Source organism: Aspergillus pseudonomiae, assembly GCF_009193645.1.
Source record: "Aspergillus pseudonomiae strain CBS 119388 unplaced genomic scaffold BDV37scaffold_39, whole genome shotgun sequence".
In the NCBI taxonomy this organism is placed as follows: domain Eukaryota; kingdom Fungi; phylum Ascomycota; class Eurotiomycetes; order Eurotiales; family Aspergillaceae; genus Aspergillus; species Aspergillus pseudonomiae.
In genome coordinates this window covers 172,644-187,946 of record NW_022476031.1, presented here as the reverse complement: position 1 = coordinate 187,946, position 15,303 = coordinate 172,644, and the positions used below count along the sequence as shown (strand labels likewise).

Here is a 15,303-nt window from a genome sequence, read left to right as displayed (position 1 = left end):
TTGCCTAGAATCATGCCTGGAACCTTGGTTATATTCAGAGTCATAGCCTTGTCCGTAACCTTGTCCGTGGCCTTGCCGGGAATCTTGCCTGGAACTTTGGTTATATCCAGAATCGTAACCTTGATCATAGCCTTGATTCTGATGACTGCTGTCGTGGCGACGTTGGTTGTGTCCTTGAGATTCGGAGTAATCACCATATCTATGACTGGACGATGATTCGTTGTAGTAGTCCGCACTTTTTCCACCTTCATGAGTGTGATGGCGACTCTGGTAGCTGCTGTGATCGCCCCCGGAGTGATGCGACTGGTAGCCTTGGTGGCGAGATTCATAGTCTTGGCGTTGATGGGATAGCTCATGGTAAGACTGATGATGCTGTTGCTGTTGTTGTTGTTGATGATGATGCTGAGGCTCAGGTGGGGGTGTAGTCTGCTGCGAAGTCTCGTCACTCCTCGAGGAACCACCTAGCCCAAAGCTAGAGAAAGCGCTGCTAAGCTTGGAGATACCTGGAATGGGAAGGCTGGAAAGTTCGTCGAGGGGGTTAACCGAGCTTTGTTGTTGTTGCTGTTGGGGTGGACGGTACTGTGACTGTCCTGACTGATTATGGGACTGCTGAGGTGCATGACTGTGACTATGGCCGTGCCCATGGGAGTGGCCGCCCTCTCCTGTTTGATTCTTTCCTGCCTTCACACCCTCGGCACTGAGAATATCGTTAAGCTTGGAGCCGCGATCCGACCTAGACTGCACCCAAGATTCGACCGCTTCGTACATAGTCCGATGTGCTTCATTGCGCATATCCCTCAGAGCGGGATGATGGAATACTTTGAGGCAATCGTCCGAAACCTGTCGCTCGGAGATGTTGGTGTTCTCCCAAGCGTACAGGACACGAGGCGCGACATATTTAAGAATGGCAGAAGCGACTTGACCAGCTGGCTCATTGAGGATATTGGAGAAGTGATCCTTGGACAGCAAGGAGTGGGTAGGGTCGGTGCAGTGAGGGTCGGTCCACGGTTCATACTGGTGTTCACCAGACGCATTAATGACACTAGAGGAGCCAGTCTGGAGCTGCTTGGAGGCGGCGTTGATGATAGGACGAACGAAGGGCGCCAAGAGAGACATGACAAAAACGGTCAAGGTTTCAGTGATCGTCTCGACCAGGGTTTCCAGACCAGGGATGTTCTCGATGATGGATGAGAGCTTCCGCACGACATTATCTCTGAATTGCAGAATAGGGTATATTTGATCAATGGTCTTTTTTGCATCAAAATCAGGCAGCCCGGGCAAGCCACCCGAGGAACTCTGATTGGAGTCATCAGCTCTGGCAGCCCTGCTTTGTTCACCTCCAAAGCCTCGGCTGCTGCCTGAGTCGAAGTCGTCAAAGGACCGAGCAGATCCGCGGGTTGAATAGCCTGAACGATGACCGCCACGCTTGTTTAATGATTCTTGCTCGTCTGAGCGACGCCTGAGCTCCTCAGCTTCGTTAACAAGATCCTTCGTGCCAGGAACCTTGCCGAGCAGTGCTGTCAACGCGCCAGCAGAGCCGGAAGATGTATTTGTCTGTGCATCTCCCAGCGCAATATCCATTTCATTAACCTCCGACTGGGTGAAATGATCGGTCGCTTCTCCAAGCATGGAATGGAAGAAATCAACCATACCGAATGTGCCAGTTACGAGAGGGTAAACACGGTGACCCCGAACGTTCATCTCAGTCCGCGTTCCGGTGTGCGGGAATACATTACGGAAGCCCATCTCACGAAGCGCGAGTTCGCAGTAGTTCGTGTGTGCTGCAAAGTCCTCAAGAGTATGGAGTCCTTGACCGAGGCACCGCAAAGCTTCGCACAGGTCCTCCTCGTTTCTATTCTTGGTATACAGTCTTCCGTAATGGATACTGCGAGCCAAACTATATTTGACATACCCAGAACTTGTGGACCAGTCTCCTCGTTCGTTGGCGATATAGTTCTTCATACCGGTATCGGGATCGATATCGAGCTCAACTTGACGCACCGGGCCACGCAGCCGAGAATCGTACTGGCGTGCATCTTGGTTGTCGGCATAATCCTTTGGGTTGCTTGTAAAGAAGCATTAGCCATATGCAATTTCATATGAATAGAGAAAAGGACGAACTCAATATGCTCCTCGGGACGATAAGTTCCCAGCCTGTCAGAGGTGACCTCAAACTCGGCCGTCGCATAACCGAAAGTCATGAAAGACAGGATCCAGACGAGGATTCGGATAGTGTCAGCTTGGACACTCTTAAGGGTGCCGACGTCCATCGCCTGGGAGCTATAGAGGGTCAGCGCGTGCAACAGATAGCTTCGTAAGAGATGAGACCCACTAATCACGCAACCAGTTGCCAAAGTAGACGCGCTTCATCATGGTAGAAGTCCACTTGTGGCCTTTGATAAAGGCGACAGTCTTGAGCATATCTTCAATATCACCATGGCGCCAATTCTTGCCCTCGACGGCGGAGATCGAAGCGATATCTAATCGTATCAGCAGCCGAGTCTAATTTTGGGAAAACCGACAGAGCCAAGGTCACACATACTGCCCGCGCCAAATGCATGGACTTGAGAGGGAAGCACGACGAGCACAAGGCATAAAATGAGGAGGGCATTGAAGCCCATATTCATCCCTGACGCCATGATTAATATGGCTGCAGGTCTTTAGTTGATGTTATGAAGTCGAAGGAAAAATATCTGTGGAGGGGTAAATAAGGAGGAGAGAAGAAGATAAGGTTTAAGCGCTTGGCGTCAGGAGACACAAACAGCTGAATGAAAGTCTTTGTTTTCCCAAGCATTGGGAAAGAATGAACGAGAAGAAAAGGCAAAGGCCAGCTCTGCGAAAATAATTTACAGCTTTAAACAAGGAAAAATTTCTTGGTTTTTGACTAGTTCTGATCTACAAGACACGGCAGAGCGACACCGCCGAAGTAGAAGATTCTCCTTCCTGATGATTTCAGAGCCCCGCCACCAGCATCAGATAACCATTGAGGGTTCACTATAGAATTAGAGGCTGGCTGAGCTTTGTGAGGCTGACGATCCGTGCAGAAGCTCTGTACTGTGTACTATACGCTAAGGACTCTTTCGGGTCCGTATTACGACTGGGGCGAGTGTTTTTTTTAATGTGAACGAAAATACTCCGAAGTACCAAGGATAAGTATGGGGCACTAAAGCCCTAAAAAGACCTCTTCTCGGTAGCTCCTTGGTATATGGGGCTAATCGAGTGGCACCACCCTTAGTAGCCTTGAGGCGACCAAGCGGAGGGGTAATTCAGCCCGAACCACTGTATCTATCATACCATACAGAAATCATCCGTAAATAAACAGTTGAATACGATGTTACAGAGTTCAGTTGATACCATGGCAGCAAACCATACATTAGCGTATTTATCGAAATAACCGACCATCAACGTTTCTTAGTCTACGATCTTCAACATCCCATATTGGTCACTGCTCGTGGATCTTCGTCCTCGGAAGATGGAAAGTGGAACCCGGTCGATTGGAATTGACTCATAATCATCAAATAGCAGCAATGATATGCATGGGGTCGATGTGCTTTGACTTGGGACCAAGCGATCCTCGGCTATATCCTTCATACTTCCGTGTACCTGAACTCAGCCCTCGAAAGACATGTCTACTACGTACCATGCTTCAGCTTTGGCTCGATTCCTGCTATTTTCCTTTCTCTTTGCTTCCATACTGCCCGTATGGTTCTGGTAAGGGGGTTTTGCCATTGATCCTTTGTCTGCCCCTCATTGCGCCACCCTCTCTAAGGGTGTAACCATAGTTATTAGAGCTGCTACTACTCCGTACAGTCTCCTCCATCAGTAGAGTAGCCATATGGAATTCTTAGTAGTACAGATATCCTGTATCTCTGCTTACAGTAAGAATATTGCTATGCCGTACTGATATAAGTACATTGATACAATTACTATTTGTCTCTTGTAAATAAATATCTTGTCACATTATACTACATGCTGTAGATACCAAATAGCAGGATCTATAATATTCTACTTGGCTTTATTTTCACTTATTCTTACTAGGAATCTGGAGCTGTTGGTAACTAGTGATAGTTAGTTAACTAATGTCAGACTTAGTCCCCCAGCCATGATTCTACAACTGAACACTCCTTCTATCAGTAGGCCTACCATGCCTCCAAGTCAAAGAGTCCATTTTCTCATATCGGGGTCCTTCTTGGGTTCTGTCCACCAGCGATACCCAGCAGGCGCCTTTGCTAAACCCCAAGCAATCCATTCGACATGCGACCATTCGGTACTAGGCTCGGTTGGAGCAGCTGTCATAAAATTGTAAATGGTACTTGAGTTGTCAGTCTTGTAAGCGATAAAATAAAGAAAGGAAACCGACATCTTGTCCGAAGAACTATCCCAAAATAAACTCGACACATCTCCATAGGGTCGAAACCCCTTGGCAACACATTCCCTTGAACGAATTAGTATGTTTCCTTCATGTATGGAGAATGATCACTTACTCCCATGCAGCTTTGAAGGTCTGTCAGATTTTATCACGCTCCCGGCGCCGTAGATCCCAGAACCCAGCAGAATCTAACTGCTTTCCTGGGGCTTTTTCGATGAGGAGATAGAGAATAGACCCACCTGGAAGCATACCTGTGTGATCTTGCCATCCTCTTTTCATATGTAAAAGACGTGCAGCTGATTCGCACTCCCTTGTCCGGAAGGTACCGTAAGCATCTAACATAAGCTGTCCACAGGAGGGAAGGTTATGGGATGCCTGGCGAGCGAAACTATTCGGATTCGCGCCTGCATGTGGAAATCTTAAAATTGTGAGCAAAAGGCCAAGTAGGAGGGTGGAGGGGATGATCATACTGCATGGCAATTCTCATGATAGCTAATTCAGTATGACAATCCACATTTTCACATTCGAAGGTTCCGTAAGCGCCACTGACAGCATCTGGGAAGTCATTTATTTCGCCTGCACTGAACTGGTCGTTCTTATCGCGCAACTTTTCAGTCAGGCGCCAACGAGCGTTGGGTTCGGTAAAGGAAATAACTTTTCCAATCCAGCTCTCATCAAAAAGCTCTGTCTCCATTTTGGGCTGCTATAAGTTTCAGGTATTTGTGAACAGAGAGATTGAGAGATAGGCGAGGAAAGGAGAAAGAGAGGAGAGGGGAAGGGAAACGAAGGTCTAGTTTGAACAAAAATGAAGTTATGTCATTCATATTGCATAGTTACCAAGGACCAGTTCTCTTATGTAGTGACAGAGCTGACAGGATCTTTACTATTCACTTTAGTGGAGCTTGTGAATATTATTTACTGCGGGTGGTCTGGCAAGAGAAGAAGAAAAAAGGGGGGAACAAATAATCATGTTGGATTAGTTTTAAGTATCTGGGTTAGGGTAGTACTATAGGATGGTGAATCTGTCTTAGACATTCTATAGAGATGCAACCCTCATCAATACAGCCGTACGCTAGGGTTTCAGCCATGTTCTGCAGCGGATTATAGCGCACTCCACAACAACGGGGGTCCTTGTCGATTTCTGCCAGCAGAAATTGCTGAATTCGAGTAGCGATTCTGAATATTTTGTATTTCTATGTTTATACTCAAGAGATTACTATAAACACTATATAAATTATACACAATGTGCATTTCTCTATAATATACAGTAACTTATATGAAGGAATATATACAATATCTATATTCTAAACCTTTTTTATAATATCTTATTTCAAAGCGATAGCGATACAGTTTAATACTATGCGGTAAATGGACTTGATGAGGAGTGGCTGTGATGGAATCCGCGTACCACGTCCAGCTTCGTTTTGTTGTTGTTAGCTTTTCACCGCCTAAAAAAGTATCTCTCCCAAAATTCAGTCATTGCACCTTCGAGCCAAGTAGAAGATATTCAACTGTATCGACAGGGATACCACGATAATGACGGACCAAAAGTAGACGTCAAGCTGCTCCTCTCCGAGCTGCGGAAACCCAGGCACGCGCCGCTGCACCGGTTGCAAACTAGCAGCGTCCTGCTCTCCAGCATGCCAGAAAGACCATTGGAAAATACACAAAAAGGCGTGCACGGGGGCGAAGAAGTACAACTGTTTCCTCATCCACGCCGTTCCCACTGATCCAACGAAAGAGAAACCCACCGATGCAGACTATATCGAACCGATGCCCCTGGGCTCATACGGTGAATGGTCCGCCGAACTGAAGGAGTTAAAGAGAAGAACCAAATGGGGCGGCATTCTCGAACCCGGCAAATTCTACTCGCACAAACCTGTTGATCGTTGGCACTATCATGTTTACCAGCAGTATGAGAAGACAGAAACACCGAGGAACCCGATTGTAAGTCGGTGCTTCAACGGAGACATTCATGGCGATATTGCGGTGGTTAGGTCGTCTGATGTGAGAGTCAATGACTACTCTGAAGAGTTCTCCAGGACAGAATTGGTTCGCACGTTGGAGTATTACAAGAATATACACGACGGAGATGAAGCTCACAAGCGGTCCAAAGCTAGCATGGCTGCTACTATGGGGGGTGTCGGCGGAGGCTTTCGATAGGATGGTGCCTGAGGGTTTCCCTCATATTCATAGCCCTGCGGACACAGAGCCATGGATGACAAGTGATCTGCCAAGTGAGTGACAAGGCTTAGTACAGTAGAGGTTTTCGTTGAATGACAGGTATGCTCCTGGAGATTGTGGATTTCTCAGATTAGTGGGTCCATTCAGGAGTGCCGTCTGACATTGTGAAGAAAAGTCCGTCTGCAATTTGACCTAGATACGGCCTGATAAGAGAGAAAGACGATTGATCGAAGCTTTTCCTTGACATCTACAAGGGTTGTTTCAGGGGACATCAAATACTACTAGTAGTATGGACTTCTTCAATGTTATATTTATAAATTAATATTACACGCTGCTTTTTTCCAGGGTTACAAAACACTATACCCAATTAGGATTAGACCCTGGAACAAGCCTCGGAGCTTAAGAATGCAATTATCCGGAGCAATGGAAACCCTGACTCCCTGATATATTAATCAAGATAATCGGAATCCCCTTCAATTCTCGCTAGAAAGTAATAGGTAGGTCCATCCATGATCATGCCACGCGCGTATGTAACCATCCACGGCCGCAGTGTAACTTTTGAGTGGAACTTGGCGAACACGCGCAAAAAACCCCGCTTTATTCTCTATCAATTGGGGCAGCCGCGGGGTAATCCGATCCGAGTCATCGCCGAATGAACAAGAAATATAAACGAGCCCCCGATGATCAAGGAATCTGGGTAGTATGGGGCTTGTTCCCGACGTAGCATTCCGTATACTACATTGTTGGGTAATAGAATGAAGTTGTATGGCCGTCGAATGCTACACAAATCCATTGTTGAGTTATCTTCACGTATAAAAATTTGAATCTTCTCCAGCTTTTCCCGATTATATTTTTTTTTTCTCCCCTTCCCCACGTCTCCTCAATCAACTGAATTTCGGTATTCTACCCCGTACATACCAACACAATAACATCTACTTGAGTATACCTAAGTAAGAAAAGGAAAAGAAAGAAAAAATGACCGTCCAATCAACCCCCCACCTCGACGCCCTCCAACGCGACGGCTTCGTCGTCGTCCGCTCCCTCCTCTCCCCCGAAGAAGTCGCCCAGTTCCGCGCCGTATCCACAAAAGCCACCACCCTGACCCGGGCAGGCCACTGGCCACACTTCCGCACCGTACCGAAGCAATTCCCCCCCTGGCCGACAACGCCGCCTCCCGCCTCGGAGGGCGGTATCTGGGGCGTCCAGCACCTCCTCCACCCTGAGATGCCGGGCCGCTCCGAATTCGCGCGCTTCTACTTCTCCGAGAAAGTGCTTGCCGTCGCAGAGGAACTCCTCGGCGTGAAGCGCACCGAGGGCGGCGAAGAGCCCCTGGTCATGGAGCTATTCAACCTGCTGGTTGCGCCGGAGACGAAGGATTTCAAGCTGCGCTGGCATCGCGATGATATTCCCGAGACGGTGGGGCCGGAGGAAGAGCTGAAGTTGTTGGAGTCGAAGAGTCCGCAGGGGAAGCAGAGTCATGCGCAATATAATTTGGCACTTTGCCCTGATGCATCGCTTATTGTTGTTCCTGGATCGCATCGGCGGGTGAGGACCGAGGCGGAGAGGAACGCGGATCCTTATGAGCCCGACATGCCAAATCAGTTGGTTGTGGAGTTGCAACCCGGTGATGCGGTGTTCTATGATAGCAATATTTTGCACCGCGGAGTGTATCGGGGTAAGGCTGAGGGTGGGGAGGAGACCAGACTGACGCTGCATGGCAGTATTGGGCTGAAGGGAGTGTCTGGAAATGAGGCAGATAAGAAGGTGCGGGCTACGGCAGTTCTGCAGCATGGTGTTGGGGCTTGGGTTCATCGCGATGATGCTGCGTTTGGGGTTGGAGAGCGGGCGGAGAAGATGAGGGCCAACTTGGTGGCCATGGGTACTGGAGAGGGTGTGGGTTACTCTCTTCAGGGATAGTCGTGTACATTCAGTGTATTAGATGCAATGTTCTTTATTATTAGCTCATGAGCTATGTTCTCGATCCTATATACTCCAATCGTTCTGGCTAACACTGAGGGTATTGAAGAAAAATAGTAGAAAAAGATAATCCTTATACATGCGTGTCACTCATTGTAATCATATAGCCATATTCATACCTTGTTGATTAGTTTCATCTTCCAGCGGCCGCTGTGCATATACATAGTGGTAGAGCACGTAGATATGATGGGAGCCGTCGAGAAGCTCTGCGCGCACTTTGTCCACATACTCCCGGGCATCTTCGGGCGAGTAGCCTAGCACTCGGGTGAACAAGGCCAGTGTATAGGGTTCGACGGCCTCGTACAGTGTGACTTTGCCCACTCTTCCGATTTCCTTCAGCCGGTTGTTTTTGGGCCATGAGCCCACAGGAGCCTTGATTCTGTCAGCTACATTCTTTCTGAAAGGCCAAACTTGAGTAAAACATGCTCTCACATACCTTGTAAACATCATCTTGAACATTAATAAAATTAGCATCCTCCATCCATTGAGCAAGATCAGACGCAACATTCATATGCCGTCCAAACAGCCTACTCGCTTCATCGATCTTATGCTGCCAATCCATGAGCATCAACGCCTGTTGAGCAGTGCCATCATCAGAGCGCAACCAGGTCTCATATTCCTGGATCTCAACCCAGCCACCAGGCTTAACATGGTTGTACGCCTGCTCAAGGAACTTTTTCCAATCGGAGATACCGCCGCCCAAACTGCGGACGTGGATATAATCGAACGCTTCACTTGGACTGAACGCCCATTCACTCTCAGCGTCGTCCACAAGAAAAGTGCAGTTCGGGGGCGCCCAATTGGGCTGGATGGGACTCAGATCGGTGCCGATGATCTCCGCGTCGGGGAATTCCTCTGCGATATCGAGCGCCCAGATGCCGGTGCCGGTGCCGACGTCGAGGATGCGCTGCGGCGTTCGGCCTTGATCTATTGGGGCGCGGTAGAGCGCGCCTCCTACGAGAAGCTTGAACAGATGGTGCATGAATGCCAGACGGTCTTGCTCTTCCTCGTCGTTCGGCATGGGGTATTGCCCGTTTCTGTAGGCGTGGTAGCGGCGGCCATTTTCGTATTGGTAATCTCGGACCGTCGAGTGAAGACTTAGGTTGGAATCGATTATGGATTGGGCGTCACAGAGAGAGTCTTCGTCACTAGTCTTATGGTGGGGTCAATGATTGTTCTTGAGATTTGGTACAGAGCTCGAAAGCGCCACGCGCCGGTCCGGCATGAGGGGTAGACTTGTTCAGAGTGTTCCGGGTCCCGAGACCAGATCACTCTAAGCGGACAGAACACTTGATGCAAAAATTTAACAAAAGATAAATTAACACCAATTTTGGCATGAGAATTGGCCACATCTTGCGTAGAAGCAACTTTCCCGGTGCAGGATTAAGGCCAATTGCCCCTGTAAGGGCAAGGAAGTCATTTTAATGTTAAAAAGTGAAAGAGCCAAAAAAAAAAAAAAGTCAAAGTTATGGGTGGGGGAGTCTTTATGGTACGCGGAAGATGGTTACGTTGTATTCCTCGAATTCAGGGAAACGGGAGGGAAGGGAATTCAGGCTGCAGAAATGGGGAGGGGAAATTTCTCACATCGACTACGATAAACTCATCAAGATTAGGATGCACCATAGTTGCGTGAAATGTAGAGTTTGGTAGAAGTATGGGAGCGAGACACGAAAAGGGAGGAACAAATTAGAAATGTGATAAATGTATATACAGAGAAAGAAGAAAGAAAGGAAAGAAAAAAACCAAAGCCAAGAAGAAAAGGGACACTTCCGATATAGAGGGGTAAACCGTGAATATATAGAGAGGTATTTACTAGACAAAGCTAAACTGCAACTGACAGACCCAAGAGAGAGGATGTTGGGTCTGTTGACGGCGGCGGTGTGCACCAGGGCACCAGGGCACTGGTTCTGGGTATTGCTTGGTATTTGTCCGCCGGGAACTGATTCGTCCTTTGCCAATGCTGCCGAACCCTTCGTGCAACATTGTTGCCCTCGATGCGCCTGGAATCAACTTAGCCGCTCCGGTCTAAACCAAAGTTCGTCTGGTCTGGAATTTTACTTTGATGATCATACGCCCCCCAACCATAGTAGCGTGCCGTGTCTTCCGTCCTACAACTCATCGTATATGCTTGTGCATCGGAGCTCATCCTTGACATATACAAGTTAAATACTGAGGTGGATTGGAAAATACGACAGCTTCGAACCCCGCATTAGCTGGATCCGCTTGAAATGCCAATCAAAGCTGCAGATTCGGCCGATCAGCCACTTTGTCGGGCGGATGAGGTTGCGCTACTGTACGTGCAGAAGGTATCACGGCCCTCCATACGGAGTACTCCATATGTTCATCGCCCGACCCGACCGGACTTGGAGCATATTACCTAATTGGTGGCTAGGCCCTGTCAGAAAATTCTACTAAATAGTTTCGATCGACTGACATGGTTGATATGTACTCACTCCATCTTGAATAGTCTGCCATACGTCTTGCACAGCTTCACTGTAACTGTCGTACACGGTTCGCTGAGGTGGTAGGTAGTACCGGCCACAGCAGCACTAAATAAAGCAAGCTAGCGGTAGGTTTGTATGGTTCCCAAACTGATATGACAAGTCAGCTTGGGGCACTCCTTGGGAAAATAAATCGAACGGTTATTCGTTCTTGGTGTGGCTCAACAGGGGTTGGATTGGAGACCATGCATATCTAGTCCGACAATTACGGATCTAGGAGATGTTTCCGATTGGTAACAAATCATACTGTCCGAGTGCTCATGATGAACTGGGAGCACTACACACTGTACTACTAACAGACTACACCAAACTGTTATGCACCAGGACGTCGCATCATTGAAACTTAGCGCGGAAAATTTTGGAGATACCCCTCAAAAGCTCATATCCTTCATCTGCGCCAAGACCAGCCACCACATGTACTAGGTGGTCGATAACTGTTGAGCAACCACAATGTCACTCTAGTTTTTATCTCATTGTCTCCCAAACGGTCTTTTGCCTAACCACGATAGTTATGTCGACTGCAGATCATGGGCCTTTGCGCTGCGCTGGTAGGGGCCAAATTTCTCATGCAATACACCTGTTCCGTAGGACAGTATTCCACTCGAATTTTCTACTGTGTAATATGCATTGAATGACCAAGTCACCCATTCGAGCGTTCCGGGCCCGCACAATCGTAGCCATAAAACCTATCCTGCCTCACCACGATCGTATTCGTCATCATCTACATACTTTGGACATGGCTACATACAGGTAGGGGAAGTAAAGGCTACGTGAAAACAGATCAGAAAAAGAAAACGACCCTGGAGAGAAATAGCGAACCATCACAAAGTCTTTGCATTGTACCAGTGGCCCAATTCTCATCCTAAGCTCTGAAGCTTGTCCTGCTCGGTCGGCGTCAAGGCCGCAAAGAGCTGTTGAAACTCTGGTTTGGTGGATGCGTTTCTGAAAAAGTCCAATAAGAAAGCTTGGGTCTCGTCATCACGCTTGCGAACACCAAACACACCCTCTGTGCCACCCTCTCCGAATGCCATCAGCTCCTGTTTAGTAACTCCAAGGCTGAGATCGAGAGTGTTACTAGGAAGATCTTCCCAATCGTCGTCGTCACTGCCTTCTTCCTCTAGGGCTGCAGCCGTGGCCGCATCGATCTCTTTGCTTCCGGACGCTGCAGCCAACTCCTCAACTAAGACTTTAACGATTTTCAATGGCGCGGCCACAGTCGTATATTGATCTGGGTTGTTGCGGGTCTGTGATCGTGTCTTAATGCGGCCGGTGTCCTGGATGATAAGGTCGCCTTTAACCTGCACTTGTGCTAACCGGGGATCTTCGAGGTTGTAAAGTGTCGCCAAGGCGATAATGTTCTGCTTGATTTCATCATACCCCGCAAAATTGACTGAGTTCTCAAGCCATTTGCTTATCACGATGGGGAGTCCACTTTGGCCTCCAATGTCCACCTGCGCCAAGAAATCCACGACTTCGCGCGCGCTGATCAGAGTCAGCCGAGCGAAGACGAGAATCAAGCTTTGAATGAACTGGGCTTGCTCAGCAGTGGCAAGTCGCTGAGCGACTGCCTGCAGAAGTTGTGGTAAATAAGGTCCAAGTCTTTCTGATCCTGCTTTCTCCACTAATTCAGCTGCTAATTGCCCAACCTCGGTCGCAGCATTGTCGTCAACAGCAGGACCCAGCAACCGATCAATGATCACCAAGACAACCTCAGTTGCCTCTTTTCCGCTTTGTGGATCACGCCACGCGATGAATTGATTGAAGTCGTGCGAAAGCATATGCCTAACAGCTTCTGTTGCCGGGCGAATAAGTTCCGCGTCGGTCGAATCCAACAACAGACGGTTCAGCTTAGGCATGACGGCCTCCACAAACCCAGCTGGGAGAGGCTCGAGGGCTCTTTCCGCGAGCGCTCGCAGAAGATCCGCAGCAAAATTTGTCAGTGCATTCTCTTGCGTGAGGTTTCCCACATCGATGGCCCCTGTCAGTGAAGGTAGCACCTTTTCGCAAAGACGGACAAACGAATCATGGCCTTGGTCTGCAACAGCTTCTGCGATATCCTCAAAAGCCTCAGTTACAATCATTGTTAACTGGAAATTGGTAGCACCATTGCTGGCAATGTTAAAAAGCACATCGATGGCAATAGATGAGAGGACCACACTAGGATTCACCATGATTGTATCACGGAGTGTCTCCGCGAGTGTAACTTTAAGGTCGTCGCTATCGGAAGGCTCACGGAGGTCGTGCTCGGAGACGAAATCAGATATAGCTGAAATAACTGAGATCTGCAAGGGAGCCGTCATGCTAGCAGGGAGGGAAGGCATGAGATCCTGCAGGGCTCGGATACATGACACCTTAACAACTTCCGAAGGATCTTCCGAGATGGCCTTCAGGGTAGCCTCGAGGTAGGAAGCGGCTGTCGCACTGAAGGCCTCACCTGCAACCTGGGCTAAGATTCCAGCCACAAGGTAACCACGAGCTCGAAGAAACTCATGTTCCTGTTGGATGGAAAACTGGATAAGGTTACTGAGACCAGTGGCCAGTTCAGGGGAAATCGGTTGGGACACTTCGTGGAAGTCTCGTAGAAGTTGATTCAGAATGAAAAATGCCGATTCGCGGGATTTCCAACTATCGCCCGAATCACGAGTTAGATCCACTTTCAAATGCCATCTCGCACACCAAAGGAATACTTACGTTGAAGAAGAATCAGCAAACACGTTATTCAGGTAGACAAGTAAGCCCTCGGCCGTAAGACCCTTCAGCCATTCACCAAGTTTGATTACCAGGTCACCGCTACATGTGCGAGGGGTATAGTTGGCTGTGACAGATGTCTCCTCTGAAAGGAAAAGGTTTACATCAATGTCCCACAAGCCCTCCTCCTCTGTGGTGATCTGCGCGTACGAGCTGGCTAGCTTCAGAATTTCGGGCAGCCAACTGGAGCTTGTCGCAGCCTGTCCCGCGTTGTGTAATTGCTGCTGCAGTTCTGCTTTTACGGGGGGTGCTTTGATTAAGGTCTGGATCAAATCCAACTCCTCCAGGACCAAAAAGTCCAGAGTATAGGGAAGCCCATCCACATCTTCCAGACGGCCTTGTCTCTCGTCGTTGATATAGAATTCGTGGTAGGCAGTCTGGATATTGGACAGTTCTGTCCATATGGTAGAGAAGAAAACCGGGCTCTGGCCCGTCATAAGAGCCGGAAAGACCATGCGGATCTTCATCAAAGTCTAACAGAATGATGTATGGTCAGCCTAAGGGCCTTAGAAGTTCCATGTGTCAGGGGGATATACCTTAACTACTTGTAACTTGAGTCCGATAATACCTCTCCAGTTCGAAGGTATCTCACCCTCCTTGCTTTCTTCTTCCTCAGTAGGAGCCTGCGGTAAGGGTGCCTTCAAGGTCGAGATGAAGAAAGGAAACCAGCCGCCAAGTACCTCGTCCATAAATTGTTTGACCGCAGTTTTGTGTTGCTCGAGTACCATCTCCAACGTATCAAAGCACGAACGGAACACTGCGACAGCCAAGGCTCGCAGCATAGGTTTCCTTGACTCATTGGTTGCGACATTGAACAATGAGGTAAGAAGATCCCTGGCAACATTGAAGAATTGCTCTTCGTTGAACCCTGTGTCTACAAGGTCCAGGAGGACCTTTAAGGCACCATGCAGAGCACTAGCTGTGCTGTTGGCATCGTTGATGATCTGAAGGATTGCAGGAAGGAGCTCTGGCCATTGCTCGGGGAAATCGGCGCTGGCAATCTTACTGACCGCAAAGCTTGCAGATGATTTAACCTTGCGCTCTGGTGTTTCTGTGACGGTAGCCAGGTCCAGCAAGACTCTGCGAATCTGAGACTTATTCACATCATTGATCAATATCTGGCCCTTGAACTCATCTAGATTCGGGGACCAGGCGGCAGCGATGAAGGTGCGCAGTACTGACAGGGCCGATTGGCGGAGGTTGATAGGAACGGAATCGTGAGAAGCGATAGCAGCGAGGGAAAGAGGAAGGTTCTCGTTCGAATAGAGACGAAGGAGTTGAAGCTCAGCAGATTTCCTCGTATTAGCGACCGGGGATTGCGTGTCCGCAAGCAACGAGAGGAGCTCTTGCTCCATGGTGGAAGGAACTGGTACTTATCGAGGCGGAAGGCTAGTCTAGTTGATAGGAGACAGTCGGATACGACTTGCTGGAAGGGATTGAGTATACAAGAATCAAGCCAATCGTCAGTACAAACCAGGCTCTCTGTACAGACCCCTGTCCCTGTTGGTAACACTGGTAGGTTTT

General features: G+C 48.6%; 6 protein-coding genes across 6 annotated transcripts in view; 2 read left to right on the top strand and 4 right to left on the bottom strand.

Moving 5' to 3' along the window:
• Positions 1 to 2,639, bottom strand: part of BDV37DRAFT_272090 (Het-C domain-containing protein) — a gene marked incomplete at both ends in the record, with an annotated part of 2,828 nt that extends 189 nt beyond the window's left edge. Inside the window, 4 exons of the mRNA XM_032084814.1 lie at positions 24 to 2,065; positions 2,122 to 2,280; positions 2,333 to 2,480; positions 2,543 to 2,639. Coding sequence (XP_031940811.1) covers positions 24 to 2,065; positions 2,122 to 2,280; positions 2,333 to 2,480; positions 2,543 to 2,639 — 2,446 coding nt within the window. The remainder of the gene's footprint in view (positions 1 to 23; positions 2,066 to 2,121; positions 2,281 to 2,332; positions 2,481 to 2,542) is intronic.
• A 1,868-nt stretch (positions 2,640 to 4,507) lies between these two features.
• Positions 4,508 to 5,063, bottom strand: BDV37DRAFT_283730 (uncharacterized protein; the record flags this gene model as incomplete). The annotated part of the gene is made up of 2 exons (XM_032087355.1): positions 4,508 to 4,787; positions 4,840 to 5,063. 2 exons carry the CDS (start codon positions 5,061 to 5,063, stop codon positions 4,508 to 4,510), a joined length of 504 nt encoding a protein of 167 aa, XP_031940810.1.
• A 1,079-nt stretch (positions 5,064 to 6,142) lies between these two features.
• On the top strand, positions 6,143 to 6,532 carry BDV37DRAFT_283729 (uncharacterized protein; the record flags this gene model as incomplete). The annotated part of the gene is made up of 1 exon (XM_032087354.1): positions 6,143 to 6,532. One exon carries the CDS (start codon positions 6,143 to 6,145, stop codon positions 6,530 to 6,532), a length of 390 nt encoding a protein of 129 aa, XP_031940809.1.
• An 899-nt stretch (positions 6,533 to 7,431) lies between these two features.
• BDV37DRAFT_250158 (phytanoyl-CoA dioxygenase family protein) lies at positions 7,432 to 8,686 on the top strand. Its single transcript, XM_032082166.1, has one exon. The coding sequence runs from the start codon at positions 7,529 to 7,531 to the stop codon at positions 8,468 to 8,470; it is 942 nt and encodes a 313-aa protein (XP_031940808.1). The 5' UTR covers positions 7,432 to 7,528; the 3' UTR covers positions 8,471 to 8,686.
• BDV37DRAFT_294412 (class I SAM-dependent methyltransferase) lies at positions 8,550 to 10,153 on the bottom strand (the record flags this gene model as incomplete). The annotated part of the gene is made up of 3 exons (XM_032089623.1): positions 8,550 to 8,902; positions 8,967 to 9,683; positions 10,115 to 10,153. The coding sequence occupies 3 exons, from the start codon at positions 10,151 to 10,153 to the stop codon at positions 8,630 to 8,632; spliced, it is 1,029 nt and encodes a 342-aa protein (XP_031940807.1). The 3' UTR covers positions 8,550 to 8,629.
• A 1,098-nt stretch (positions 10,154 to 11,251) lies between these two features.
• Positions 11,252 to 15,297, bottom strand: BDV37DRAFT_135561 (putative importin beta-5 subunit). Its single transcript, XM_032078772.1, has 3 exons — positions 14,316 to 15,297; positions 13,723 to 14,252; positions 11,252 to 13,656 (listed from the first exon to the last, which is right to left on the bottom strand). The coding sequence occupies exons 1-3, from the start codon at positions 15,132 to 15,134 to the stop codon at positions 11,889 to 11,891; spliced, it is 3,117 nt and encodes a 1,038-aa protein (XP_031940806.1). The 5' UTR covers positions 15,135 to 15,297; the 3' UTR covers positions 11,252 to 11,888.
• Between the last annotated feature and the right edge of the window lie 6 nt (positions 15,298 to 15,303).

Coding starts and splice junctions, on each gene's coding strand:
- BDV37DRAFT_250158 (XM_032082166.1), top strand. CDS start 7,529: ATGACCGTCCAATCAACCCCCCACCTCGACGCCCTCCAACGCGACGGC.
- BDV37DRAFT_135561 (XM_032078772.1), bottom strand. CDS start 15,134: ATGGAGCAAGAGCTCCTCTCGTTGCTTGCGGACACGCAATCCCCGGTC. Junction 14,253..14,315: donor TCAAGTTACAAGTAGTTAAG/GTATATCCCCCT, acceptor TCATTCTGTTAG/ACTTTGATGAAGATCCGCAT. Junction 13,657..13,722: donor TTTGCTGATTCTTCTTCAAC/GTAAGTATTCCT, acceptor TTCGGGCGATAG/TTGGAAATCCCGCGAATCGG.